Here is an 11,243-nt window from a genome sequence, read left to right on the forward strand (position 1 = left end):
CGGGTAAAGTACAAGGGAGTACAATTACAACCCTTTATATTCCTCTGCCACCTCCACGGACTGACAGACAAGACACAAGTCTTCAAAACTCTCAGAAGTTTCAGTCTCTCAGAATACATGGGTTTGCAGACTGACATATCAATCAAGCAAAGACCAGCTTATACTATGCTAAGCAGCAATTAAATGTAGCCAGTATGTTTGAAATTAATGCTCCTCTGGTTTAAGGGCCAAATGCATGAAACTGTCTGTCTATGATGAACATTTCAAGACAGCACAGTGAACTACTCCTATAATTATGGTTATATTGACCATAGTCTGTTAACTAAACATCTGATGCATATTGCTTATTAAACAAGCATATTGCTTGTTTGCCAGGTCAGTCGAAACAGATCTTTTTTCAGAGGTTTTGTTTGAGGCACTTAGTAGCAGTAAACAAACTAATCACACTGTGAATTCTGCAACAGTAGGTCAAAAATGTTGCTTCTGAAATCGGTCTATGCTTGCCAAAATTCTAAACACTGACCCCATTGTCCGAAACTGGAAATGTTGTTGAACCTATGGGCTTGTGTGAGCTCCAGTTTTCAAGTTACAAATGTTTACCAAAAGTGAGTTGTCTTATAGTTGCAAATGATGTTATACAGTCAACAGTAGGGCTGCAACTAATGATTATTTTGATAATCGACTAATCTAATGATTATTAGAACGATTATTCGACTATTCGGTCAATTATTGCAACGATTAATCATTAACTGTTAACCGACTATTCAGCTTGTGCCTAGACTTAAAAGGTTGTATTAAATGTGCTTACTAATAATAAAGAGGACAAAATCATCTTTTAAAAATACCTCTAAATGACATTCATTGAATTACAAGGAAATAAACTTTCTTTTTTTATTAAGTTTAATTCAGTAAAAACAAATTAAAAAAAATCGCTGCAAAAAAATCCTATTATAATCAAGAGTTTTTGTCTTGTTTTCCATTTAAAATATCTAAGAATCCTTAAAACAAGATACATTTACTTGAGAAGCAACATATAAGATATTTAGACTTGCTTTCAGAGAATGTATCTTGAATATACTTGTATTTTTTATATAAGAGTATTTTTTCACTTTATAATATGAAAAAGTTGTAATGAAAAAAATATACTCATATACAAGATATATTCTCTAAAAGCAAGTCTAAATATCTTATATGTTGCTTCTCAGGTAAATGTATCTTGTTTAATATTTTAAAATAATGAAATATTAAATATTGTATTCAACATTCTCCAATAACAATTTTTTCTTCTGCAGTATAGCTCCTAATGTAAATGTATGTTGTTTTAAAGGAGTTTTAGATATTATTTTTGGAAAACAAGCCAAAAAACACTAATCCAAAACATATTTTGTTGCAGTGTATAATGGGCTAAGACTACACTCTCTCACCTTTATGTTTACTTCGATCCATCTTTAACTCACAAAAACAAAACGCCGATTTTCTTCACGATAAGATACACATCATGACACATAGGCTACAGTATATTATGATTCAATAAGTCGCAAGCCATCATGTTATAATCTAGCTGCAGCAAACGCGCACGAGGGATGAGCATCCCCTTGCTAGAGTGTTCATCAGTCTGGTGCAGTTTCAATCTCTCCACCTTCACGCGACTCATAGAAGCGGCGCTGACTGCACAGAGACATGCCATTTTCTGAGTTTGTTTATGGCCCACTTCCTTATTGTCTAATAAAGGATGCATCAAAGATATAACGGCAGGTTGTTTGCTTTTTAGACGCTCTGACATGCAGGTTTTGCTTAAGCGGAATACCAGATCCGGCTCTGCTTTATTTCACGATGACAGTGCTTCTGTATTTACTTAATTTGTATTTTTGCATTATAATTCCCTCATACTTTGCAATCTAGATCAACTGAAGCTGTTTGGAAAGTTTAGAGTGCATCTGGACATGTGTTTTCTTCCTCTCAGTAAGGCGTGAGCTGCGGTGCTCCTCTCGTGCGCCATCATTAGAGTTTCATATGATCTCATGCTATGTTAAATGAGATCAAACGACTATTCGAAAACAAACATTTTTGTTGACAATTTTTTGTTGTCGATGTTGTCGATAATGTCAACTAATTGTTTCAGCCCTAGTCAACAGGAATACAACTTTTATTATCCCTACACCTTAACCCTAACCCTAAACCTAACCATCAGTGGTGTAAAAATCTAATTTCAAAGCAAAAATGCAACCTCTGAATCATTGTTTATGTAAACGTGATTATTTCCTTCTTCGAAAGGGACCAGAATGGTATAAGTTGCACTAGAGAGAAATGAGATTACACTTGAGTTGATGCAAAAATTTCTGAAGGATTGCGCATTTCAGTGATCTGGCTGAATGACGTTGATTTCGGAATACATGAACTTTCGGAACCAATATTTGATTTCCTGTGTGATCATGCAAGTAAAATAGATATTCTCGAGCAAAATTTATCTGATAAGTATTCATTACTTACTACTTTTAGGCTGCAACTAATGATTATTTTGATAATCGATTAAACTTTGATTATTTCTTCGATTAATCGGATAAAAAAGCCTAATTTTATTTTCTGCATTTTATTACATTTATTAATTTAAAGAACTATGACTGAATGCTATACATTGGTTTAAAATATCAATGTTACAATATAAATTGCATGCAATTTGTTTTTAAAATTTCGTTTGTCCTCAGTTTTGATGCAGCAAGTCAATTTATACCACTCAATTATGAAAAAAAAAAAAAAAACACAATCTAAGTGTTAACTTGTAAGAGGTAGAATGTTGTAATGTCTTATTCTATAAATATAAGGGACTCTGTGCAGTTAATTACTGTTCTTCTAAAATATTATTTCTTGCACAAAGTGCTCCCATACGCTGGACAACTTTGGTCATGTTTTTTTAAAGCTTCAACTTGTCTTCGCCATCAGAGTTGTCTTGCAAACGTATTTTTACCTACTGTACAGTAACGTCACTGAAAACGTTTTTCCATGCATGCCACACATATCCAACTAATCAATAATCAAATTTACTGTCGATTGTTTTCATGATCAATTATTTGGATTTATCGATTAGTTGTTAAAGCACTCGTTAGATGGTTTCTTCCTGTCTAAAAGAGCTTTTTTGCCAGAATAAGCTGCAAAGTGTACCAGACTTTATGCTAATTGTCAAAATCTGGCTAACCGATACTACACAGGAAATAGCAAGAGACAGTAAATTCTATGGTCAGTTCACACTGAAGTTTCCGTGAAATGCGCATCAACAATGTCATGGCAGTTGCCAAATTTCAAATGGGCGCTCAGACCTCCTGAATGGATGGCGAAATGCTCAGAGGGGGAACTTGGACACTTTAAAGACTCTCTCCATAATTGATTACACTTGTTATCATGTCACCAAATGACAAGTTTGCAGCTTAACAGGGAGCCATCCCTCGGGTATGGCACAAGCCATTAGACAGCAGCTTAACGGCCCCTGCTAAGGGCCGGAAGATAATGAATGGACCTCTTGCAATGCCCTCTTGCACTATTTTCACTGTATGAATTTAGATGGGGGCAGTGAAGCAGGTTTATAAGAGGGCAAATTGGCAAATAATGGCCCTGGTGACAAGCTCCCTCCATCACGACTGAAATTAATAACATATGCCAACAGGTTAATGTACATGTTCATTGTAGTGGGCAGATCCAGCTCCTGAAATGCCAGTGCAAGCCATGCCCAGCAGAACAGCATCAACATTGTGTCTGTGTAACGTAGTCGAAGAGACGATGATGTGTGATGAACCCAAGTGCAGTTTTATACCATAACTGCAAACATGAAAAAAACAAAAACATGAACTTGACTAAACTTGACTTGAACAAAAAATAAACATGAACTTGACTTGACTTAACATGACTTGACTATGAACTTGGCATAAACAATAACACGATGTTACACAAACAATACCTGACAATGGACAATGGCAAATATGAGGCTTAAATACATGGACAAGGGAGAAACATGACAATGATTACCAATGACAAGACAGAACTGATAACAAGGTAACTAGACAATAAACCAATGAAAAAAAGACACATGAACATGGAGGGAAACATGAAATCACATGACCAGGGGATCACATGACAAGATCACATGACAAGGAAACAGGAACAAACATGGCATGGAACAAAACGCATACAACCTTGACATATCACCCCCCTCTACAAAAACGCAATGTTCAAGAGGGAGCTGGGGGGGGTGTAGCGACTTGATGTGGTTACTTGGCAGGACATGTAAACATGGTGAAACAATGTGTGGGGCGTGGTCTGGTGAAAACATGGCATGGAGCATGAGACCAGGGTGGAGCCCATTGGGGGTGGAGCCATGAGAGGCTCGAGGGGCAGATCCATGGAAGGTGGAGCCGTGAGAGGCTTGAGGGGTGAAACCATGGAGAACTGGATACCCAGAGAGTAGCCGAAGACTCGAAGGGCCAGGGTGGAGCCGGAGGCAGGGAGGACCAAGGCAGCACCGGAGGTTCAGAGGAGCAAGGCGGAGCTGGGGGATCGGAGGAGCAAGGTGGAGCTGGGGGATCGGAAGACTGAGGTGGAGCCAGTGGGGCTGAGGACAAAGGCGGAGCCATAGGGAAGGAGATCCCCGGTGGAGCTGAAGGATTGGAGAGACGAGGCATAGCCAGGGGATCGGAGAGCCAAGGCGGAGCCAAGTGACCGACAGACCAAGGAGGAGCTGGAGGGATGAGGGACCCTGGTAAAGCTGACAGGCTGAAGGACCGCGGTGGAGCCGAGGGAACGTAGAGCCAAGGTGATGTCGAGGGATCGACAGGCCAAGGCGGAGTCCAGGGCTCGGAGGGTCTAGGCGGAGTCGGAGGTTCAAAAGTTCTCTGTATCTGGGACATCTCAGAGGGCGATGATCGAGCTGGTGGGTTGAGGGGAACTGGCTGATCAGGAGAACTCAGGGTGGGCACAAGGGTGGGAACCAATTCCAACTTAAATAGCCCAGTGAGAGATGGCTCTGGAACGGACGAGGTTTGCAACGCTGCTTCATTGGCCGTGGCAGACGTGGGTGTTGGCTTGTTGACCGTGGCAGATATGGCCATTGGCTCGTTGACCAGAGGTGAGCCTGAGACATTGCATGGAGCAGATGAAGCTTGGCTGTGACATGGCATGTAGCAGGCTCAGGCGCGGCTGTGACATGGCATGGAGCAGGCTCAGGTGCGGCTGTGACATGGCATGGAGCAGAAAGGGGTGCGGCTGTGACATGGCATTGAGCAGAAAGGGGCACAGCTGTGACATGGCATGGAGCAGAAAGGGGCACAGCTGTGACATGGCATGGAGCAGAAAGGGGCGCGGCTGTGACATGGCATGGAGCAGGCTCAGGCATGGCTGTGACATGGTATGGAGCAGGCTGAAGTGTTGCTGTGACATGGCATGGAGCAGGCTGACGCATTGCTGTGACATGGAGCAGGCTGAGGTGTTGCTGTGACATGGCATGGAGCAGGCTGAGGCGTTGCTGTGACATGGCATGGAACAGACTCAGGATCCGGGGCAAAAGATGGCGCTAGCTCAGCAACCATGACGAGGAACTCTGGCTTGGCGGCCATGACGTGGGACTCGGGCTTGGCAGCCATGACGTGGGACTCGGGCTTGACGGCCATGACGTGGGACTCGGGCTTGACATCCGCCTCCCCCACAGTGAACATAGAACCAATTATCTGCAGGGCAAGGTCGATAAACTGAGCCAGATTGATGGGACTGCGACCGCCAGGCATCAGGGAAGAGACTGGCTCATTCAATCCCACCCGGAAAATGTCCTTGAGGGCGACTTCATTAAAGTCCACCCGGCAGGCCAGAGCGCAGAAGTCCTCCACATAATTTTCCAGGGATCGATTCCCCTGGTGAAGATGCAGAAGCTAGATTGCTGGGTTCATTTTGGTCAGTCAGGTATTCTGTAATGTAGTCGAAGAGACGATGATGTGTGATGAACCCAAGTGCAGTTTTGATTTACAAACGTGATATCCAAAAACCATAACTCCAAACATGAACAAAATAAAAACATGAACTTGACTAAACTTGACTTGAACAAAACATAAACATGAACTTGACTTAACATGACTTGACTATGAACTTGGCATAAACAATAACACGACGTTACACAAACAATACCTGACAATGGACAATGGCAAACATGAGGCTTAAATACATGGACAAGGGAGAAACATGACAATGAAAACCAATGACAAGACAGAACTGATAACAAGGTAACTAGACAATAAACCAATGAAAACAAGACACATGAACATGGAGAGAAACATGAAATCACATGACCAGGGGACCACATGACAAGATCACATGACAAGGAAACAGGAACAAACATGTCATGGAACAAAACACATATAACCCTGACAGTCTGAGACTTACACAAACATTAAACTTATGATGCATGGGAGGACACAGAGAAGTTTTAATGTATAAAAAGCAAGTAATTGCAGTATTTTGCCATCTGAGCATGGTTAGGTACTGTAGACAAATACAGATGACAAACAAGTATGCACTGGTTATTCATTATGTCTCTGAAATAGTGCTGGAAATATTTTACAGAAAGCCTGTTATTAATGTGCCCCTAACTGCTTATGGATGCGTTAGTGAAACCACATAGCTCTCCCTCTAGGCAACTGATGATGATAAATAAGGCAAACATATAGAAATAAAGTAGCCAAGCCTAGTTTTAACCCACAAAATACTTATGGTGGTAAATACATTTCCAGTCCATTTGGACGGACAGCTATTGCTCATCTTGCCAAAAGATAAAATGCTTCCCAACAGAGTAGAAACAAAGATGTCATGAAGACCACCATATGAGTTGTATTCAGATAGAACTCCACACTCTGCCACAGTGTCTCAGCAGAATGCATTGTTGAAGCTTGGTGACTATAAAAGTAAAATTAACCATTGTATACTTGACAAATTATGTAATTAATTGTCACATACTTTATAAATGATGTAATAAAGGATTGCATACTGAATACATGACTCAATTAAGCGATGCATACTTAATACAGGAAGTAATTAAGCATTGCAAACTTAGAGGTGATATGTGTAATTATTTCAGTTTTAAAATGCTTTCTCCTATCCCAGCTTAATATACGGATACAACTATGCGAGAGTCATTTCTTGGCTGATCCCCTCGAAAAGTGTAAATTCTGAGGTGCAATCACAATATTGCTCTGTTTGTATGGGCATCCCGACCAGCCCAACATAGCAACACTGGCTCAACCAATGGTATGAGTTTGTAGCAGGACTATCAGACTGATGGATGATGGGGGAGTTTTCAGAAAACATTATTTTTGTAATTCTGCTGTGTTGCTAATAAGAAAAAAAGATAAATCCATTCTTAACAAATGACGTAATCAACCGATGCATACAAATTACGTATTTAAATGCTTCTTGGTTTATAAATTACATTAAGCGATGCATACTTAAATTACGTATTTAAGTGCTACATAATCATTTTTGTAATAAAGCAATGCATGCTTAATACAGTGCTATTAAGTGATGCATACTTAATACATTACACAATTAAGCGTTTTGTACTTGAGTAATTAAGCAATACATATTTACATTATCCAATTAAGCATTATATAGCCCTACTTTATGAAGCATGTAAAGACACATCATAGTAAAAAAAAAAACGATGCAAAATAATAAACTGACATGACAGGTGCTGAGAACTTGTGCTTATGTTATGCACACTTAATACATGAATTAAGCGATGCATAATTAAAAACCATATTTTAGTGTTACACACTTAAATGATGAAAATAAAGGATGCGTACTCAGTACATGATGCAATTATGCCTTTCGTACTAAATAAGTGTGCTATGCGTACTTAATCAGTCATGTGATTCAACTATGCATACTTATTCAATTCCGCACTATAACAAATAAAGCAACGCAAAATTATAAGTAGACATAACAAACACATCAAATTAAGCATTTCTGATTTTTGTAATTAAGAAATGCATATAATTGCGCAATTAAGGGTTACATATTTTAGAAAGCATGTGATTTAGTGATGCGTACTTAATAAACGATGTGTCATAATAAAGCGATGCAAAATAATAAACTGACATGTCCCACGTGCTGTGAACTTGCAATTAAGCGATGCATACATAATACATGACATAATTAAGCTATGCAAAATTAAATGCCGTATTTTAGTGTTACATACTTAATAAATGTTGTGAACAAAGTGTGCAAACTTAAATTACGCAATTATGAGTCTTGTACTTAAAAAGTGTGCTTAAGCAATGCATACTTAATCAGTGGTACTTATTAAATTCCACACCATAACAAATAAAGCAACGCAAAATAACAAACGGACATGAAGCACACATCAAATTAAGTGTTTCAGACTTTTGTAATTAAGAGATGCATATAATTGCGCAATTAAGGGTTACATACTTTAGAAAGCATGTGATTTAGTGATGCATACTTAAATGATGCTTCATAATAAATAAAGCGATGCAAAATAATAAACTGACATGACCCAGGTGCTCTGAGCTTGCGCTTAAACGATGCATTCATAATACGTCGTAATTAAGCTATGCATAATTAAATGCCGTATTTTAGTGTTGCATACTTAATAAATGTTGTAAATAAAGTATGCAAACTTATGGACTGGGTAACTCAGCAAGTAAAGACGCTAACTACCACACCTGGAGTCGCAAGTTCGAATCCAGGGCCGCTGAGTGAATCCAGTCAGGCTTCCTAAGCAACCCATTGGCCCGGTTGCTAGGGTGGGTAGAGTCACGTTGGATTAACCTCCTCATGGTCACTATAACGTGGTTCTCGCTCTCGGTGGGGTGCGTGGTGAGTTGTGCGTGGATGCCGCAGAGAATAGCATGAAGCCTCCACACGTGCTATGTCTCCGCGGTAATGCGCACAACAAGCCATGTGATAAAATGAGCGGATTGACTGTCTCAGACGCGGAGGCAACTGAGATTCATCCTCCGCCACCCAGATTGAGGCGAGTCACTACGCCACCACGAAGACCTAGATCGCATTGGGAATTGGGCATGCCAAATTGGGGAGAAAAGGGGAGAAAATCAAAACAAAAAAAAAAGTATGCAAACTTAAATAACACAGTGATGCGTCTCGTACTTAAAAGGTGTGCTTAAGTAATGCGTATTGCATACTTAATCAGTGGTACTTATTAAATTCTGCGCCATAAATAAAGCAAAGCAAAATAATTAGCGGACATGACACACACATCATATTAAGCGTTTCGACTTTTGTAATTTAGAAATGCATATAATTGTGCAATTAAAAGTTATATACTTTAGGAAGCATGTGATTTAGTGATGCGTACTTAATAAAAGATGCGTTATAATAAATAAAGTGATGCAAAATAATAAACTGACATGATGTAGGTGCTGTGAACTTGCACTTAAGCGATGCATACATAATACATGACATAATTAAGCTATGCATAATCAAATGCAGTATTTTAGTGTTACATAATAAATGGCGTGTGCGAATAAAGTGTGCGAATTTAAATTACGCAATTAGGAGTCTTGTTCTTAAAAAGTGCGCTTAAGCAGTGCATACTTAATCAGTGGTACTTATTAAATTCCGCACCATAACATATAAAGCAACTCAAAATAACAAGCGGATATGATGCACACATTAAATTAAGCGTTTTAGACTTTTGTAATTAAGAAATGCATGTAACTGCGCAATTAAGGGTTACATACTTTAGAAAGCATGTGATGTAGTGATGCATACTTAATACATGATGCTTCATAATAAATAAAGTGATACAAAATAATAAACTGGCATGATGCTGTGAACTTGCGCTTAAGCCATGCATTCATAATACATGATGTAATTAAGCTATGCATAATTAAATGCCATTTTAGTGTTACATTGCTTAAGCACACTTATCAAGTACTAGAAGTTTAATTGCATTTCGTACTTAATAAGTGTGCTTAAGCAATGTACTGAATCAGTAACCAGATTCTGTATGCATACTTAATAAATGACGCGCCATAATACAGCTATGCAAAATAATATGATGACATGATGCACACGCTGAGATCCTGATTTGAAAGAAGTTACATCCGGTGAGAGGATCAGGTGAAAGCCCTCTAATAACGGCACTTCTACAAAAGCGCATACTTAATTTCAAGCACGGATATTTGATCCCCTTTAATCATACTTGAATCTTAGGCACGTTTCTGCTCACCGCATATTTCACATTACATGTCGGGACACGAAAACGTACCGGGACGCGTACGCTCACTGTCCAACAAGGGAAAGAAAATGATTTTTAAACACATTTGTGCAAACTGCAACTTTGAAATAATTTTATATAGACTAGATTCTAAACATATTGAGCAGTTCAGAATACATTTGTAAAATAAATGGATATTTCTTTAAGAGCAGCTGTAGACAGCGGTTCACAAGTTCACTATGTTAATTGACGACATTGTAACACTTATTTAAAGCCATCCTAAATGTAACCGATCACCAACAGCACTGAACTTGGCATCTAGGTTTTTTTTAATAGCAATACCTGTTACGCTTTAATATAAAATTGCATTAAATCACGCAAAACGGCATTTAAGTAGGATACCACATGCTTTTCAAATCTACCGACTCAAATAAATGTCTTTGCATCACAATAATACAAACATGAACATCTCACCTGCCATTGAAGTCAGCGTGTACTCCGACCCAGCAGGTAGAAATCAACACGAACTTTATTATCCACATTCCCATCGCTTACTATATGGTGCCGTATATCCAAATGTCGCCGCAGGTCTCCAAAGGTTAAATGGGAATGATGGTGATAGCTAGATCCAACACTGTTTAAGGCGTCAAAGTGGGTCCTGGAGAAGGCATTTACTGATGTTCACCTGTAAGAGAAACGCGCTGTGGCTCCGTCAATGCTCCGCTCCATCAGATGAATGACCCGTGGACTGAAGCGCGGAGTCGGTGCGCTCTGCTGTCTCTCTCTGTCTCTCCACACCCTCTGAACAAGCAGTGCGCCCAATAAGGAGAGACCAGAGCGTACACACTTTTAGTGTGCATACTTCATTATACACTAATTAACATTCTACATATTACAGTGTAACGTTATGCATTGCAGCGCCTATACATTACTGTAAATATGAGTTTCATAGCAAAACAGTGGCATCACAAATGTAAAGAATTCGCTAAGAAAAAGTACTAAACAGAATCAC

The 11,243-nt window shown here is 39.3% G+C and overlaps 1 protein-coding gene across 2 annotated transcripts in view; it reads right to left on the reverse strand.

The window, feature by feature from the left end:
- The window catches only part of npnta (nephronectin a), an 85,403-nt gene extending 74,393 nt beyond the window's left edge, over positions 1–11,010 (reverse strand). The window contains exon 1 of one of the 2 annotated variants that reach the window (XM_051703271.1): positions 10,706–11,010. In XM_051703271.1, the coding sequence (XP_051559231.1) occupies positions 10,706–10,779 (74 nt within the window). In that variant the 5' untranslated portion in view covers positions 10,780–11,010. The remainder of the gene's footprint in view (positions 1–10,705) is intronic. The other variant, XM_051703272.1, reaches the window with a different exon arrangement.
- Positions 11,011–11,243: the final 233 nt, after the last annotated feature.

This window comes from Myxocyprinus asiaticus, chromosome 7 (genome assembly GCF_019703515.2).
Source record: "Myxocyprinus asiaticus isolate MX2 ecotype Aquarium Trade chromosome 7, UBuf_Myxa_2, whole genome shotgun sequence".
NCBI lineage: Eukaryota > Metazoa > Chordata > Actinopteri > Cypriniformes > Catostomidae > Myxocyprinus > Myxocyprinus asiaticus.